Source organism: Stomoxys calcitrans, chromosome 2 (genome assembly GCF_963082655.1).
Source record: "Stomoxys calcitrans chromosome 2, idStoCalc2.1, whole genome shotgun sequence".
NCBI classification, from domain to species: Eukaryota; Metazoa; Arthropoda; class Insecta; order Diptera; family Muscidae; genus Stomoxys; species Stomoxys calcitrans.
This window is the reverse complement of record NC_081553.1, coordinates 88297752-88317968: the sequence shown is the minus strand read 5'-3', so window position 1 is coordinate 88317968 and position 20217 is coordinate 88297752. Positions and strand designations below refer to the sequence as shown.

The window sequence follows — 20217 nt, the reverse complement described above, 5'->3', positions numbered from 1 at the left end:
CTTGACAGGAAATTAAACTTCAAATCCAACATTTTGGAAAAAACAAGAAAGACCACTCTTGCCCTATACACCTGCAAGAGTTGGGTGGTTAGACCGCGGGTCATGCATTGGGTATATACTGCAGTTGTCAAACCTAAAATGCTATTTGGTGTTGTGGTCTGGTGGATGGCGCTTCAAAAGTCCACCTACTGCTCAATACTTAACCGGATCCAAAGGATGGCTTGTTAGTGCATCACAGCCGCACTGAGGACGGCACCATCTTATGCACTGAATTTAATGCTACATCTTATGCCTCTGGACTTTGTGGCTACCCAAATTGCAGCGACAACCGCCGTGAGGTTAAGTGAGCTTTATCATTGGTCATGTGGCGGCTACGGACACTGTGTTATCCTTGATGCAATATCCCATGTTCCAGGCAGTGTGGATTACACCCTACCTGAGCCGCTTTTTGATAAAAATTCCTGTACCACTATTCCTGTTTGAACCGATTGGAACTATAATATCCCTGGTAACAGAAGTTACATAGGTTTCTATACGGATGGTTCCAAACTAAACGACCAGGTGGGCTTTGGGGTTTACTCCAAAGATCTAGAATTGGTCCTATCGAAAAGGTTACCCGACCACTGCAGTGTGTATCAAGCAGAGATCCTTGCAATTAAGGAAGTGGTGGAAGGGCTAAGATATAATGTCATTACGACGATTGGCATAAATATCTTCTTAGACAGCCAGGCAGCCATTAAATCCGTCGAGAACATATTTCTGACATAAAAACCGCCCTCGACTCTCGCAGATCGATAACTTAAGTTCGGCCGGATACCCACCACCATGGATAAATTAAACATCCAGTTTTATAATAACTCGACCACCATGTCCATTGAGATATGCCAGTCGTGGCTGGTGTGGATCATATTTGATTGAGGTCCCGATAACTCTTAAACAAGTCACAGTTTCAGCAAAATCGGGTAACAAATCCACTTTTGCAACTCACTGTATTACAATGAAATCGGGTAATAATTGCGGCTTTTATGGGCTTAAGACTCTTAATCGGCAGATCGGTCTATATTGCAGCTATATCTGAATATACTCTGATCTGAAAAATATTTAGGTCGAATGTCGGGAGGCTAAGAACAACTCACCATTTCAAATTTCAGCGAAATCGAGTAATAATTGCAGCTTCTATGGGCTTAAGACCTTAAATCGGCAAATCGGTCTATATGGCAGCTATATCTAAATATAGTCCAATCTGAACCATATTTGGATCGGGCATCGGAAGGCTTAAACCAACTCGCCACTTAAATTTAAGCGAAATCGGATAATAATTGCGGCTTTACGGGCTAAAGTCCCTTAATCGGGGGATCGGTCTATATGGCAGCTATATCTTAATATAGTCCGATCTGATTTTGGGTTGGATATCGGGAGGCTTAGAAAAACTGGCTATTTTAAATTTCAACCAAATCGGATAATAATTGTGGCTTTTATTGGCTAATGACCTTAAATCGGCAGATCGGTCTATATGTCTATATGCAAATATAGTCCGATTTGGCTCATTCAAGAACTTAACCTGCGTATGGAAGAAATACGAGTTGATAAGCATGCTAGTAGCCTTCCATCCTTCGAAAATTGCACCATTTAATTGATTTTGAATAATTTAAGAGAGTGACGATTTTTTCGAAAATTTTTGACAAATTTTTTTTCTCAATTTTGACGAATTTTTGCGAGAAACACCAGGCAGCACTGCTTGTAATCAAGGCTCGAGCCAGGTGTGCTCTTCAAAAGCCTATACAGACCAGTTGAATGGCGGCTAGTGAAGCCTGGTTCGGCCACTCAGTTAGTCATAGTTTCGGAGAGACAAGAATCAATGGCCTGATGACAACATCGAAGGCCACCGTAGCGCAGAGGTTAGCATGTCCGCCTATGATGCTGAACGCCTGGGTTCGAATTCTGGCGAGGCCATCAGAAAAAATGTTCAGCGGTGGTTTTCCCCTCCTAACGCTGGCGACATTTGTGAAGTACTATGCCATGTCAAATTTCTCTCCAAAGAGGTGTCGCACTGCGGCTCGCCGTTTGGACTCGGCTATAAAAAGGAGGAGATCATTGAGCTTAAACTTGAATCGGACTGCACTCATTGATATGTGAGAAGTTTGCCCCAGTTCCTTAGTGGAATGTTCATGGGCAAAATTTGCAATTTGCGATGACAACATCGTAGATGGTGGATCTTTGGAATTCATTCTTAGTCTTTAGATCTATCGCTCCAATAGCAACAGGCGCAGACCACTTAGGAAATAATATCATCGTAGCTAACCTGAGAAGCTATAAATTTTCCGTGTAAAATAATTGCGATTGGTGCCGCACATCTTCTTGACTGAACAGTTCAAACAGCATTCATGGGTAAGAGGGCTGATATATACACTTCTGGCCTAATCATGAAAAAGCACATTTTTATCACCAAAATGGGGTTACTGTTTTTCTAAGTATCCTTCGGCATGATTTACACACTTTCGCTTGCGCTCAAGCCAATTGTCGAAACACATTTTCCACTTCGATTGAGACACCTCTCAAACATGGTTATTGAACATGGATATGTTTTCTCCTGTCCTATTTTCGAATTTCTCCGAAGACTTCAGAGAAAAAAGTGTGATACAACACTCAGAATTGAGCTCCTACGTTGCTGAAGCGGAACAGTCGCCACATGTTTCGGGTTCATACGTAAAGATCCATGATGCGTCACCGCGATCTTGATTTTATATCCTACACCACTACTGTGGTACAGAGCTAAGAAGGAGAAGAGTTAGACCCATTGATAAGTACACCGATCGGCTTAGAATCACTTCCTGATTCGATTTAGCTATGTCCGTCTGTCTGTCTATGTATTCTTGTAATGAAGGTACAGGTGGCATTTGTTGTCCTAATCTCCTTCATACATTGCAAGATATTCATACTCGACGTCCTCGCGTTAGCACCACATCACATCACGCATTCCGTGATCGCCCAGAACTCCGCCTGCAGGACCGTATTATGGTCAGGCAGTCTAAAATAGATCTCAGTCCCTGAGTTCTCAATGTAGACCCCCATGAACATCATGAACATCAATCCGGATTTATGTGTAGTTCCCATATATTTAAAAATTTCATCAATATCGAATCAGATTGAGATATAGCTCCCTTATATTGGGTTGCCCAAAAAGTAATTGCGGATTTCTTAAAAGAAAGTAAATGCATTTTTAATAAAACTTAGAATGAACTTTAATCAAATATACTTTTTTTACACTTTTTTTCTAAAGCAAGCTAAAAGTAACAGCTGATAACTGACAGAAGAAAGAATGCAATTACAGAGTCACGGGCTGTGAAAAAATTTGTCAACGCCGACTATATGAAAAATCCGCAATTACTTTTTGGGCAACCCAATACATCATTTATCTGATATGAGTTTTTAAACCTGTAGAATCTACAATTTTGGCCCGAGCTATACAAAATTTTGACCTCCTTCTTACTTCCTTTCAGTAATAGCCTCGTCTTCTCACGATCTAGATCCCCCCATAGGATTTTCGCCAACCTACCGACCGTTTCGCTGTTCCACTCTGGGTCGACCCGAAAGGCTTTGGGTTAACAACGTTTATTGACGCCAGTCCTCTGGCCTTTACCGCCAAATCGTCTGCCCTTTCATTTCCCCTTACTACGTTATGGCCCGGCACCCAAACGATGCGGATTTTGCCATCCTCAGAGAAGACGTTAATCTCCTTCATACATCGCAAGATGTTCATACTCGACGTCCTCGCGTTAGCACCACTCCACTTTACGCATTCCATGAACGCCCAGAACTCCGCCTGCAAGACCGTATTATGGTCAGGCAGTCTAAAACATATCTCAGTCCTTGAGTTCTCAATGTAGACCCCCAGGCCCATTATGTCCTCTAGCTTTGATCCATCCGTGTAACATGATCTTCCAGATGGCAATACTAGGTTTCCGTCAACTCAAGACTGTGCCGATGGCAGCAGTCCCTCGCACTTGACTTCAAGGTTCATCTCAGGTATCGGATTGGAAACCTTTTCCATTACTTCCAGGTTTCTTATCGTCGCATCGACTAATCGCGATGGTATGAGCTGCTCCCTCAATCCATTCTCCCATCGCCTTAAGTCTCATAGTCGCAGTGGCTGCTGTACACTAAATCTGTATGTCAATGGCTCGAATATCTAGAATAGTCTCCAGTGCCCTAGTGGGCGTGGTTCTCATCGCTCTGCCTATACCAAGACAACATGTTCACTGAACCTGTGTATGGTCCTTATGTTGCACTTTTTCTTCATAGCAGTCCACTGAGGCGTAAGTAAGTATTGGTCTAATCAGGCTCCTGTAGAGCCAGTGGACTATCCTCGGATTCAGGCCCCATTTCGAGCCTATTCAGTTAGTATAGAAAATTAAATTCTGACAACATATAAACATGGGTTTTATTTTGTAAAAGTAGTAGGTAGACTCGGTGGTGTAGGGTATTATATAGTCGGCTGTATCCGCTGTACCCTTTCCTTACTGGTTTCAACTCTTCTTTGCAATTTACGCGAGCATTTTTTTATGCAATTTTCAGCTTGTGCGGGATCCACCGAGAACAAACCTTTTTTACGGCCCGATGTTCATGCAATATAGAATGTATGATGGTATGTAACATAACCATCTTGCATTATAAGTTCACGCACGGCATAAATTTCCTCTGGGAAATGGCCATTTTTGGACAACTTTCAGGGAATTCGTCTTTGGGTTAGCGTTGGCCAAGATTGAATTCATTAAACTAGTTTTTCACAGGGCTTTAGGATGATGCTTCATTGCCATACAAGGATTGAAGTCCATCACTTCACTATTGTCCTGATAATCCATGTTGAATGAAAGTTGCTAGAAAATATTCACTATTTAATTCCATTTTTTACTGTAAACAGCACAAATGATGCTCGTACGTCCACACATTCTGAGTACGGTTATGATGGAGAATGTCAAAGTTTTCAATGGATATGGCAACCCTTAAGGTTGCCGAGGCCATACATTTATATAGCAACCCTCGTATTATAAAGTTTGTCAAAAGCCCAACATACGTTTGTTGAAATTAGTTTTTTGAAATTCCATTACGTAGCGTCTGCGTCGCTTTGCTTTCGGAAGAAATTCATTTGTAGTATGGCAAAGGGTGCATGTATCCCCAATATTCCCCAGAAGTCCTTTCTTTTTCAATGACAAAAAGTGAACATTTATTGCAATTTATTTTTGAGCTTCCTATTTACTCAAGATTTATTTGTTTCCAACATTTTTCTTTTGTATAAAACCCCAAGCCTACTGTTTTGTTGTAATTCAAGTGGTCAGGACTTGAATTCTCACATAACAGCAAAAGCCCACATGTGTGGGTGGTGTACTGCATAGTAGAACTATTAAATACAAATATTTTCATGGTAATAAATAGCATTAAGCCTTTAGAAAAGGTCTATCTCACATGGCTGTAGAGAAACCGAACAAGAATACCATTGTTGCCATGGCAATATGTAGTATCAAATTGGAGACATTGCAATTGGCAATACAATAGAAATAAACAAGAACACCTACAAGGATAGCAGCAGGAGAATTCACTTTGGGGAAGAGATACTTTTAGCAAAAAATGCTCTATGTCTGCTAGAAAATATTGTATATCAGAAGTGTTTATATAAGGCACATTGCCACCAGCAGTAATACTATAAGGAGCTTCAAACAAGGCCTTAGTTTTATGTCATGAAGGATTGAAGAATTAAACTTCATATACAAAAGAGTAGATTGAAAGATTTTTCAGTGGTCAGCGCTCAGCCTATAGCTTGATAATAGGTAATAGAAGTAATGGATCAGTTGGTGATATTAAGAACCTATTTTGAGTATGGGTTTCGGCATCGGCGGAGATTCATACATTTTAAAACACTTAATGACTATTGATGAAATAAGACAATCATGTATTTATGTAAATGAATATATTTTTGTAATAAACTATACTAACTTACTACATAATCAAGGTTTCGTTTAATACTAAGAATTTCCCACTTACAATCAGGCCTTATTTCAACAGGCCTTTTAATTTTTCTTCTGTATAACATTACATATGTTTTTGCTAAAGTAATGTCTGTTACAAACGGTTATAACTTCCCATACGACTGGCACGGTACATAAATATTGAGACTCATTGTTGTACTTTGAAGAACATGAACATAAACTGTTGTGAGGTTTTTTTCTTTATAACATTACTTACCTCTGGCCGGTACTGGATCCCTTTGTGGTGTTCCTAATTCAATTTCTTTATATTCCTGATACAAATCAGCAATTTGTGCCGTACAACGCAGCAGCAGAGCACCCCCAGCGGCACTAGTACCAGAGCCGCCAGCTCCGGTATATGTTGTTCCAGCAGGACCCAGGGCATTCATCATGTGTGAATTACTGTTACCAGCATTGGCACCCGGAGCTGCAGCAGCAGCAAAGTGTACAGCCTGCAATTGCACTTTCAGACTCAGTCTCGACGCAATTAAATTGTCAACTGTTCTAATGTATTGCGTTTCCTCCGAAGATACCTGCAAGAGAAACGATAACGAGCCACAGTGAGAAAGCAATTCATTCATGAAACGTAAGAGTTAAGAAATGTTTGGTTTTTTGTTTTGCTTGCTGCCTTCAGAGTGAGTGTATGGGCATGCCTTAAGATATATTCTTATTGGCAAGTGAAGTAGAAGCAACAACAACAACAAAAGAGAGAGAATTTACTGGATATTAGGATCAGTTAAGGCGACACTACTGTTAAGTGCTTTTTATTGTTTGTTTTATGTAGTTGTGGGTCTTGGTATTGCATACACACAGATAAGAATGACGCACTAAGAAATAAAGTTGAGTTGAAATTTTAGAGATTAAAGAACGACTTAGGAAAGTATTGGAATTTTAGAGTATAACATTGTAGATACATTGCTTAAATCGCAAAAAATCAGCCTTAGGATGATGATTTAAAGTCGATATATTTATACTGATATGTAATAAATACAGATTTCTTGTTGTTCAGAGACTCATATTAAGATACCCCATCTTGATATGAGTCATTGAGAAAAAAAAACTTAAATCCGGTTATATAAGATTATATACATATAAGCATATACATATAAAGGGTGATTTTTTTGAGGTTAGGATTTTCATGCATTAGTATTTGACAGATCACGTGGGATTTCAGACATGGTGTCAAAGAGAAAGATGCTCAGTATGCTTTGACATTTCATCATGAATAGACTTACTAACGAGCAACGCTTGCAAATCATTGAATTTTATTACCAAAATCAGTGTTCGGTTCGAAATGTGTTCAAATTTTGACAAATTTTGTTCAGCGATGAGGCTCATTTCTGGTTGAATGGCTACGTAAATAAGCAAAATTGCCGCATTTGGAGTGAAGAGCAACCAGAAGCCGTTCAAGAACTGCCCATGCATCCCGAAAAATGCACTGTTTGGTGTGGTTTGTACGCTGGTGGAATCATTGGACCGTATTTTTTCAAAGATGCTGTTGGACGCAACGTTACGGTGAATGAACACATTTCGAACCGAACACTGATTTTGGTAATAAAATTCAATGATTTGCAAGCGTTGCTCGTTAGTAAGTCTATTCATGATGAAATGTCAAAGCATACTGAGCATCTTTCTCTTTGACACCATGTCTGAAATCCCACGTGATCTGTCAAATACTAATGCATGAAAATCCTAACCTCAAAAAAATCACCCTTTATGACATTAACATTTGCATTCAAGTCAAGGTGGCTCTTTTCCTCCCAAAAATACGTCGAATAGATTAATTGACCCATTATGACAATATGGGACTCAAATGAAAAGTATTTGAGAGTAGAAAACGAATTTAATATCCAATTTTGGGGATATATAGCAATATGGAGCTCAAATCAACGGTATTTGGGAGTAAAGGGGGCCTCAAACGAAAGGCTTTTGGGAGTAGAGAGGCTTTGGGGAATTTGCCCAGGAACCGAGCAGGGGGAAACTTTTCATACATCAATGAGCGCTCCCGATTTAAGTTAAGTTTATCAACGATAAGGGGTAATGTCCCTTATCGATGAACTAAAACTTTAATCGAACAAAACGTATTGACATGTGAGATATATCCCTTTTGTTCCTGAGGTGGCCACCGTGGTTCTAAGGTTTGCATCTCCGCCAATGAAGTCATAATTTTGGGGGTATGGCGGCCTACATTGTTCCTTGGTTTTTGTTCCAAAATTAATGAAGTCGCATAGGGTTCGTAAGGTCATTATGATTGACCGACTGTTTAGGGGTGCGGTGGTCCCCTAGAAATATGAACTGAATAAAGACATCAGATTCGCAGTCACAACCTCTTATTATCATTTGAACCACAGATTGTGATGATAGGTCTATAAAACTGTTGTATGGGGGGGTTTAAAAGAGGGTTGATCGCAGAAGTGGTGCTTTCTGTCACTTGTGCACAAATTTGAATGTCGTACGAATGTCACTTGATCCCCCATTATCTTAATAGGCCAGTTAAACTATTTGAGGCGTTTTTTTAGCATTTTTATACAAATTCTAATGTCATATTCGTAATATACTCCCAAATACCTTTCATTTGAATCGCATATTGTCATGATCGTCCAAAATGCCTATTTGAATGGGTTTGGGGTTGGGGTGGCCTCCTGGGTACTTGGACCTAATTTTTAATATCAAATTTTTTCTACTCTCCAATACCTTTCATTAGATACTCATTTTATAGCCTATGTTTCCTTCCAAATCAACCATCACAACCAGTGAAAGTTTCAACAAAATCGTTTCAGCCATTTTTGAGGCTATATGGAACAAACAACACAAATCGATTTTTATATATAAGATAGCTACCAAAAAGACCAATATTTTGTTATACAAAATTTAACAGTGACTTGTACTTATTAGACCACTCAATGTCCGTGCCGAATTTGGTCCAAATCGGACCATACTTCGATATAGCTGCTATGAGGGAATAAATTATGCATTTTTTACCGGTTTATGACGAAAGGTGGTTTACATATATATATACCCGAGGTGATGGGTATCCATATATAGTGATATCCATATAGCGATATAGCTGCTATGGGGGCATAAATTATGCATTTTTCATCGGTTTATGACGAAAGGTGGTTTACATATGTACCAGAGGTGATGGGTATCCAAAGTTCGGCCAGGCCGAACTTATACCTTTTTGCTTGTTTATATAACTATTGTATTGATCAATCTTTCGATTGAAACACTAGACATCAGTATTAAGATTTGTCTTTGGAAGAGTTGGTATACATTTTTGGGATATTCTTTTTTCAATGATTAAATTTGTAGAGTTTTCTTCACAATGAATTTTTTTTCAAAGTACAACAATATTGAGGACGATGTTGTTCTTATAGCAAATAACACTGTAAACTATGTCTATAGATGTGCCATTTTCCAAAGACTATCTTAGATATCAGACACATACATTACAAATGGAAAACTCTTTAAAAAATATCAAGTTGGTAGTACTTAAGAAATATTAAAATGATTTTATTATTATTTTTTTGCAATAAATACAATTCGTTTGTTCAAAATACAGAAAGATTAAAAAACAAGTAAAATCACCTTAAACTCGGCCTGGCCGAATCTTGAGAACCTACCATCATGGTTTTGCTTAAAATTTACTCAAACGAATGTAGCTAAAGAACATATGAGTACCTTATGTAACTAAATTCTGCCAAATCAGGTTAAAATTTAAGTTTATCGGGCCCTAGAAGATAAGCTTATGTGGAAGCTATATTAGGTTATAGAAAAATTGGAACAATATTTACCATTTACGTTGGAAATCATGACACAGGTTAAGGTTAACAAATGGCGTCTTCTTGGAGATTCAACATGTCAATTCGTGAGATCGGTTTATATGGAAGCCATATTAGTTTATAGACCGTGTTGGGCCATACTTTGCATTAGGGCTGGAAGTTATACAAAAAACACTCCGTGCAAAATTTCATCCATATCGGGCAATACTTGAGGCTTCTAGGAGCATAAAATGTCCAATAGGGAGATCGGTTTAAATGGGAGCTACTTTAGGTTATACACCGTTTTGAACCGCAATTTGCACGATTGTTGGAAGTCTTCAAAAAACATTATGAGCGAAATTCCAGCCAAATGGGATATGAATTGCGGCTTCCAGGGGCTCAAGATGTAAAATCGGGATATTGTGTAGTGATACAGGATATCTTAGTGTGTGAACTGCCCCAATATGAATGTGAACACCCTTTTGTGTTAGTAGCAAATGTACCACATATGATGAAATAGCTGAGTTAAGAATAGCTGAGTTTAGAATTGTTGTTTATTTTTAAGATTTAGTTTGTAAGAACAGACTAAGTACCATTAGATGAAATACTTTAATCGGGCGGCATTCTGTGAGGTGAAAAAAGAATCCTCTGTTATTTAATGGAATACTCATGAGAAATTTTGTATCTTATATTTATTTGTATTTGGAGGGACGGACAGACGCGGTTAGATCGACTTAGACGATCAAAAATATATATATTTTATGAGACCGCAGATCAATATCTCGAGGTGTTACAAACGGAATGACTTAAATAGTATACCACCTAGCCTATGGTGGTGGGCATAATAAACAAACTAAATATGTATTACAAAAAAAGTAACAGAACAAATATTGCTATTGTTTCTACTTAAAGATTTATTATTTGTGTAGGAGATTATATCCTTCTCCCTTTTATTAAAATTTTTACCAAGAACCAATAAGCAACAAAAAAAAAAAAAAAAACCATCGTTCTGGATATGCATTGTAAATAGGGTAGTATATTTACATAGAAATTTTATGGATTTATGTTATATTCTTCATTGACAATTGAAGTATGTGAGAGAGTCCGGTTTGCATCAGATATCGAATACCCAAGTTACACATATAATCTACGAAAATCTCAAGAAAATCGACATAGCCTTTTAGAAGTCTGAACAGAACATCCAAACGCAAAAAATAAATACAGCGAAAATAGACGTTCAAGACCTTTTATTAAGGCCATGCTGTTATATGACAGAAATTGATGTTTAAGACCTTTTACCAAGACCATAATTTTGTATATAAGACTTTTGAATAAATTTTTTCTATTGAGAATCAATTAGGGTTTAAAGCGCTCAATTAGATATTAGCCAATACTTTGGGCCCATTGGAGTTTTTGAATCAGATTATAATCATCCGAATAAAAATTTGTTTCAATGGCATGACCCTTCACCAATGGCATCAGCCTTCAAAAAAATTATGTTTTAATGGCAAATAAAAACAGATGATGGTGTGCTTTTTGACGAAGAAAAGCGGATTTCGTGATGGGCCATTCTTAATGTACAACAAAAAATTTTACCAATGACCTTAGGTGGACAACAACTGAACTTACGATGCCAACTTCAAAAGTGTTTGTAAAAAGCTCAAAGTTTAAAGGCATGGTAATAGGAACGATAGACGTGGCCCTTCAGATTTTCCTGTCTGCCATCTCAGAAAGAAGCCTAGGCCTAATTTGAAACTGTCCTATAAGAGAAATGAAGAGGGAAGAAGCTGAAAGACACAGTGCGTTGTCTACTTCTGCAGGAGAATGTTCGGTAGAAGGTGGTGAATTAACCCGTATATGATTTTCAGGATGTACACTAGGGTAGGCCAATTTTTCAGTCTACAAATTGGTTATGTAAATCTAAGAAATTCGCCCAAAAATCCAACGGCCAAACATTAAAATCGAGCTTCCGGGCTTTAACGACAAAGCTCGTCTGTCGTGTTTAATCTTCATACGGGACCTATGTTAAAATCTGAGCCCACCGTAGCGCAGAGGCGAGTATGTCCACTTTTGAAACAGGTTCGAATCCTGGCGAGAACATCAGAAAACATTTAAGTGGTGGTTATCCCCTCTTAATGCTGGCGACATTTGTGAGGTAATATGCGATGTAAACATTTCATCCCAAAGAGGTACCACACTGCAGCACTCTGTTCGGACTCGGCCATAAAAAGGAGACCCCTAATCATTGAGCTTAAACTTGAATCGGACAGCATTCATTGATATGTGAGAAATTTACCCCTGGTTCTTAATGGAACGTTTGAGCACAAATTTGCATATTCAAATCTGCATCGATTTTGATGAAAGCACATGCTTTCAGATAGGTACGAGAAACGAGATGGTACGATTTAGGGACAAGAAACCGTGAGTTGTTCAAAATCTACCGACATCCGACCCAAATATGGTTCAGATCGGACTATTTTTAGATATAGCCTTACAGAACGATCTGCCGATATAGGGTCTTAAGCCCATAAAAGACGCAATTATTATCCGATTTTGCTGAAACTTGAAGTAGTGAGTTGATTAAAGCCCCCTGATATCCGACTCAAATATGGTTCAGATCGGACTATATTTAGATACAGCTGCCATATAGATTTACCGATTAAGGATCTTGAGCCTATAATCGCATTTCATGCCCGATATTAAGCCTCCCTTCATCCGACAAGCAAATGGTCCAGCTCATATTTTATTTAGATTTAGCTGCCATATAAACCGATTTTCAATTTAGGGTCTTTAACCCATAGAAAGCTGATTTGTTGCCCGATTTCGCTGAAACTGTGACTTGTATAAGAGTTCTCGGGATCTCAATCAAATATGATCCATACCAGCCCCGATTTTCATATCACAATGGATATTGTAGTGAAGTTGTTATATAAGAGGATGGTTACCTTATCCATAGGTCCTTATCCATGGATTACCTTATCCATAGGTTACATTATCCATGGGTTATCTTATCCATGGCGGTGGGCACGGCCAAACTTAACACGTTTTTACTTGTTTGTAATTTACTCGCTAATACTTTTCATTTTAAACCCATTTTCCCTAGTTTGGGTATCACCCCCAGTCTTTAGTGGTGGGTATAAAAGATAGCATTAAGTGCCCGAGGTCGACTCCGGTATCTTGGTCGGAGTTGGAGTAGAGTCAAAATTGGTACACTACGCAACTCTGGCTGGCTACATTTGTGAATTGTCTTCGCTACCAAGTGGTGTCGCCATGCGGCACGCCGTTCGGACTCGCTATTAAAATGGAGGCACCTTATTATTGAGCTTAAATTTTATTCGGACTGCACTCATTGATACGAGATACGTATGAGTGAAGTATCCCCTGTTAATAGAATGTTTATAGGAAATTTAGTATTTAGTAGGATATGAAAAAATACTACCGTTGACTTCTGATGGATTCTGTTTATATGGGGAGAATGCTCAACAAGCCGATAACTAGCTTAGGTGGATGTCCGTGAGGGTATGGGATCACGTGAACTCATTACTTTCTTGTACTAAGTTCCTCTCATATCGCGTGTAATAGAAATGCGGTGATATTCACATTCGATTTAGTCCGATCTGCACGTCGGAATCGAAATCGCTATCGCTCTAACTTACGAACGAGTTCAGCGTGTTTAGGTTAGTTTGGGTGAGGTTGAGGGAAAGGGTGCCGTTTCATGGCCCTACAAACATTCCCCTAAGCCAACAAACGGCTTGCTGTGCGGACTTAATGTCAAAAAGTGGTCCCGAAGTTTATGTCAGGAATTGCGAGATGCTTTTATCGTATTTGCATTTTAGTGTTGAAGGAAGGGAAGAGGTTTCTGATCAGATACCAGAGATGAACCTTGAAGTCGAGTGAGAGGCACTGCTGCCATCGGCACAGTCTTGGATTGACGGAACCCTAGTATTGACATCTGGAAGATCATGTTACACGGATGGATCAAGGCTAGAGGACAGAGTGGGCCTGGGGGTATACATTGAGAACCCAGGCACTGAGATCTGTTTTAGACTGCCTGATCATAATACGGTCCTGCAGGCGGAGATCCAGGCGATCACGGAATGCGTGAAGTGATGTGGTGCCAACGCGAGGACGTTGAGTGAACATCCTTACCGACAGTAAAATTGCCATAAGGGCAATAACAACCAGGACGGTAAGGATACAAACAGTCTTGGAGTGTAAGAAGTAGATTAACGCCTTCTCTGAGGATGGCAAAATCCGCATAGTTTGGGTGTTGGGCCATAACGGAGTAGGGGGAAATGAAAGGGCAGACGTTTTGGCGGTGAAGGCCGGAGGACTGCCGTCAATAAACTTGGTTAACCCGAACCGTTTCGGGTCGAAGCAGTCCGAGTTAAGGTAGTGAGCGACGAATGCGCATGCAAGATTGTGGAACAGCGAAACGGTCGATACGACAGCGAAAATCCTATGAAGGGATCCAGGTCGTGGGAAGACGAGGCTATTACTGAAAGGAAGTTAGAAATAGGTCAGTATAGCTATTGGTATCATAACGGGACACATAGGAATACGAGCACACTTATATAAAATCGGTGCGGCAAGTGTGTAGGGCATTCGGGAAAGATGATGAGACGTTGGAGCATTTCCTTTGTCAATGCCCGGCTTTCGCATCCAACAGATACCGGCACTTAGGTGGGGACACAATACAAGACATGCACCAACTTAGGGGAGTTGTATGGAAAACAATAAAGGATTTTGTATGTAGCACGGAAATCCTAATTTAAAATTTTCTTTTTAGAGGTTATTTTATAGTTTTTAGAGCGCACAACCAGCCGATTACTGGCGTAGGTTTATGACGGCATGGGGCGGATTAATATCTGCACCATCTTTTTAACCTTACCTAACCTGCATCTTAGTGTCGGAGTATGGTAGAGTTGAGCTATCGTTAAAAAGATTACATAATTATTTTCCCTTAATGAAGGTTCATTGAGATTAGAAATGGGGTAAATCGGTTCACGTTTAGATATAGCTTTCGCATAAACAATCTCATGATATTAATTTTGAGCTTCTTTACCGCAATTGGTATTTCCTCTTGAGCCCATAGGCCGCATTTGTTATTTTTTTCCTTTTTATTTTTTATTTACTTTTTTCTCTTTTGATAAATTTTCTAAAATTCTATGCAGTTTCTTAAATGAATGTGAGCTTAGAGTTTTTGTAATCCTACTTATTATGCCTATATTACAATGCTCTTTGGAGTCTGGTTTGTCTACATTTAGAATTACAGGATTACGCGAAAGCGAGGGTGGGCGTTATGGAGAAGGTGGAGGGGGACGCGAGAAATGATATCATTTTTAATACCCTTTCTACCATGGTTTAAGTGTTTGCGTCATGTTAAAACATAAAACATGACAGACAACAAAGACATCACATCACATAGTTGAACATACTTGTTGTCATTGTTTACAGCCTAAAAGTATGTTGTCTTTGCATTCTTTTACTTTAAAACAATAACAACAAAAACCGACAACAATTTATGACAAAAATGCCGGTGTATGAGTGTGTGCATTAGGATATTAGGTTGGTTGCATTTGAAATAATTTTACATTGTAAAGGATAAGCCATATGAAAATTAACCAATAAGATGAGGGATACACCAACTTCGTCATTCCGCATGTAATACCTGGAAATATTGGTTTAAAACTTTATAAGGTATATTTCTTTGATCGTCATGATTCTTTTTGTAGATACGGCAATGTCTATCCGGAATAAAGATAATTGCTCAAAATGTTTAAAAAAGCCTCATTTGGAAAATTTTTAATCCTCGATGTTACATCAGGCTTTCGTTTTTCTCCAATTACTACTTTTTGATCAATTTGCATTTTACAATTGAAATATATATGTTTTTTTAGTTTTGTTTCCACCCTAATGTCTAATAGAAATTGTTGACAGTATAAATATAGGCCTGAGTGACTGAATGAGTGAATGAAGGAGTGTGTGTCTCAACTTTTGCAACAATGACGATGAGCTTATTTTACAGTCGCTTGAATGTGTATGCTAGAGTGTGGGTGTACGTTGTCCGTAGGAGGCACTGCGCTGGTGGTAGGGGTAAAGTTGCAAGCACCAGGGTACGTGTGTTAGAGCATGTCTTTAATTTGCATAATCCTTTGGAATATTAACATGCTTATGTCTAATGATTCCCTCTATTCTTTGTTGCTTTTCTTTGTTTTTTTTATGAGTTTTCTTTTAGCTTTTGTTGTTTTCTGTCCTGTCCCGTCCTTGTTGTCCTTGTCGCTTTTGCCTCCGTTGTCAACGTCATCCTCATTCTTATCCTCATCAGCAACCATCCTCCTCATTGTTCTCCTCATCATCTTCATCAGAGTACTTTATGAAGCTAATGTTGAAGAGCGTTTCGTCGTAACAAGTGAAAATTTTACACTTATTGTCTTCCTCCTAAAACATGGCAAAAACAACAGCAACGATGACTTAAACTGAAATACGCAGCCACTTTCACACTTTGTGTAAGTGTGCAGTTCGTTTTTTGTTATGTCCCCAGTCCTTGCCAGTTGGTGTTTCTGAATTGGTTTTTGCTAGATTATTTTCGAAAGCCTTTACAACAATTTATGAACACTTTCAGTTCTTTTTCGTCACTATACATGATTGTATAGTGATAGGAAGGTGTATTGAGTTTTTCATCAAGTTTAGTCTGTTAAAAATAAATTATTTTTAGTGATATATTTTGTATCAAGATAAAATATTCACAAATATATTGAACAAAAAGTTTTAAAAAATTAAATTTCATATGAAATTTAGACATTTCGTATCAAAATTCAAAAGACTAGTTTTTGCCGAAATTATATCAAACCCACCACCGAAGGATAGGGGTACATTCACTTTGTCATTCCGTTTGCAACACATCGAAATATCCATTTCCGACACTATAAAGTATATATATTCATGATCGTCGTAAAAATCTAATATATAAAAATAGGGATATTTAACTGAAACTTTGCACAGATCCTTTTTTGGTCCATAAGCAAGTTAAGTTCGAAGATGGGCTATATCTGACTATATCTTGATACAGCCCCTATATATACCGATCCGCCGATTTAGGGTCTTTGGCCCATAAAGCCACATTTATTATCCGATTTTGCTGAAATTTGGGACAGTGAGCAGTTAGCCCAGTCGAATTTATTCTTCATTTTGGCCCAGATGGATTCAGATTTGGAAAAATCTGCCATATAGACCGATCTTCCGATTTTAGGTTCTGGGCCCATAAAAGGGGCATTTATTGTCCGATGTCGCCGAAATTTGGGACAGTGATATTAGGCAGCTCGATACCTTTTAGGAGCTGAATGTCTAAAATCTGGAGACCGGTCTTTATGGTGACAATTAAAATATATAGTCCTATACAGCCCATCCTTGAACATAAAGGCTTAATGGATAAAAAATACATTTGTGCCAAAATCCAGTTTCCATAAACCTACAACTATTAAGCTGAATCTTACATTTATAAGGACGTAAACCCTAAAATGTTGCTGTTGCCACCGAAAATCATCAAATCGATTCAACTATGCGATATTTAAACGTTTAAATGTTTTAATAACTGTTCAACTTAAAAATATATTTATGGCAACAAGAATAAACCAAAGAGCAATGACCCAAATGCATCTCAAAAATATTGGAAACAATTCTCACCCAGCAGCAACATGAGCAAAGCTAAACTTGTATCTCCGCGCAGCTTTTTTTTCTCTGTGCAGCTTTCTTTTCGACTATTCGACTTCAAAAGCAATTAATTTACTCTTTAATGATTAAAAGTCAATTTCGACTTTTCGACTTTTTTACACAAAATGTCGACTAAACGATTAGTCGAAATTCAAATTTGGGATCTCTAAGCAAACTTAATTCCGATTTTTCTGCGTTTGACTTCAACATGCTTCTTACTAATAATACCTGTCACTTGTCCTGTCAAATCCAGTCAACATACAACTAGATCGCTCTGGATGTAACTCCTTTTGCAAAGTTCCTAGCTCTGAGTATAGAATTGAAACACTGGCTAACGATTAGCCTAGAAAACAAAAATGTATACATCTTATATATAACAAGTAAGAGCATGCTAATCGAATCTTATATACTCTCCACCATGGATCGCATTTGTTGGGTTCTTTGCGCGGTTTCTCTTTTCATACAATCAAAGTATAATGGATAAGAACTGTAATGCCGATTCGGACCATAAGAGAATTGAATATTGAAGACCATAGTAGATGTCATTGAAAAATATTTCAGTCCATTCGAATAAGAATTGCTCCTTGTAGGGGCTCAAGAAACATGTATGTTGAAGGTCATGGGAAAAGCCGTTGTACAAAATTTCAGCAAAATCGGATAAGAATTGCGGCCTCTAGAGGCTTAACCAGTCAAGATCACAGATCGGTTTATATGACAGCTTTATCAGGTTATCGACCGATTAAAACCATACTTAGCACAGTTATTAGAAGTCATAACAGAACACTTCATGCGAAATTTCAGCCAAATCGGATAAGAATTGAGCCCTCTAGTTGCTCAAGAAGTCAAGATTCTAAATCGGTATATATATCAGGTTATGAATCGATTTGAACCATACTTAGCACATTTGTTGGAAGTAATACCAAAACATCACGTGCAAATTTTAAGAATTGCGCCCTCTAGATGCTCAAGAAGTCAAGACCCAAGATATTCAATTGTCGGACCAAGTGTTTGGGAGACGACCGTAACCCCTAATACACCCCTAAATCGGAGATGTTAACCATAGCAATATGGGACTCAAATGAAAGGTATTTTCGAGAATAATATGAATCTGATAGCCAAATATGGGACCAAGTTTCTAAGGTCCACCCCTTCCTCAATACACCCCCCAAATAGAACTTATTAACTGACCATGACAATGTGGGGCTTAAATAAAAGGTATTTGAGTGTAGAATACGAATCTGATATACAAATGTGGTACCCCAAAACCTCCCCCAAGAGGACAAATTTACGACCATAACAATATGGGTCTCTAATGAAAGGTCTTTGGGAGTAAAGCACGAATCTGATATCAATATTCGGGAAAAAGTGTCTATGGGACCACCCCAACCCCATAACACCACCCAAAAGAAAGTATTTACTGACCATTGTAATATGGGGCTCAAATAAGAGGTATTTTAGAGTAGAATACGAACCTGATATATATTATCAAGGCCAAGTCACTGGGTGGCCGCCCCATCTCCCAAAACACTCTCCAAACCGGTAATGTTTGCCGACTATGGAAATATGGGGCTTAAGTGAAAGATATTTGGGAGTAGACCACGAATGTGATATCAACATTCGGGACGAACTGCCTTGGGGACGTCCCACCATCATAACAACCCCCAAATAGGACGTATTTGCTCACCAAGACAATTTGGGTCTTCAAAACAGTGGAGCTCGATATTCATAGTTTTTAAGGCCCATATTCCAAACCGGACATATTTGGTGACTTTTGCAATAAGGGGTATAATATTAGAAAACGAATTAAATATTCAGTTTCGAAGCCACTGGCAATATGGGCTTCAAATAAATGATATATAGATATATGAGAATAGAGCACGATGCTGATATATTTTCAGGGCTAAGTGTATGGGGGACCAAGCCACTCTCCAAAACACCCCTACATTCAACATGTTTACCGACCATATCAATGTGGGGCTCACATGAAAGGTATTGGGGAGTAGAGCACGAAATTGATACCCACTTACGGCACCAATTTTCTGGGGGTCTATCCTTTCCCAAAATACCTCACAAACCGTCGCAATATGGGGCTCTAATGAAGGTTTTTGGGCGTAGAATACGAATATCCAAATGTGAGGCCACCGCCCCTTCCTCAAAATACCCTCCAAAGGAAAAAAATGCCGACTACGCCAATATGTGGTTCAAATGAAAGGCGTTTGAGTTAAAAAAACGAATTTGTTAACCCATTTTGTTTGCAGAACGCCTCATCCTATAAACTCTCCTTAAACCATTGGCAATATGAGTTTCAACAAATGGTATTAGAGAGAAGAGCACGATGCTGATACTTTTTTCAGGGCCAAGTGTCTGGGGGAACACCTCACCCCCGAAAACCCCTAAATCGCACATCGTGAGAATATCAGGCTGAAATAAAGTCTTTTAAGAATGGAGTTCATTTAACATCCTAATCTAAGTGACATTAAATCCTCCGAGCGAATTCGTAGTCCAATAAAAACCTTATAGGATTCAGAAAAAGGCTCTTATATTGTTATACTGTTAGTTTAGCGATATGCCTATACAATTTTCGTAGCCTGGTATTTCATAAAGAGCTCTTTAATTGTCGAAAATAAATATTCAAAGGATAGTTTTGTTCCATATAAAGTGAAGTCCGGATACTCTACCAAAGAATTAAACATCAAACCGATGGCTTTGGTGCAGGCACA

At 38.6% G+C, this 20217-nt stretch overlaps 1 protein-coding gene across 5 annotated transcripts in view; it reads right to left on the bottom strand.

Moving 5' to 3' along the window:
• Nucleotides 1–20217, bottom strand: part of LOC106080795 (uncharacterized) — an 857102-nt gene that overhangs the window by 72795 nt on the left and 764090 nt on the right. For all 5 annotated transcript variants that reach the window (XM_059361859.1, XM_059361858.1, XM_059361860.1 and 2 more), the window contains one exon: nt 6241–6556. In XM_059361859.1, the coding sequence (XP_059217842.1) occupies nt 6241–6556 (316 nt within the window). The remainder of the gene's footprint in view (nt 1–6240; nt 6557–20217) is intronic.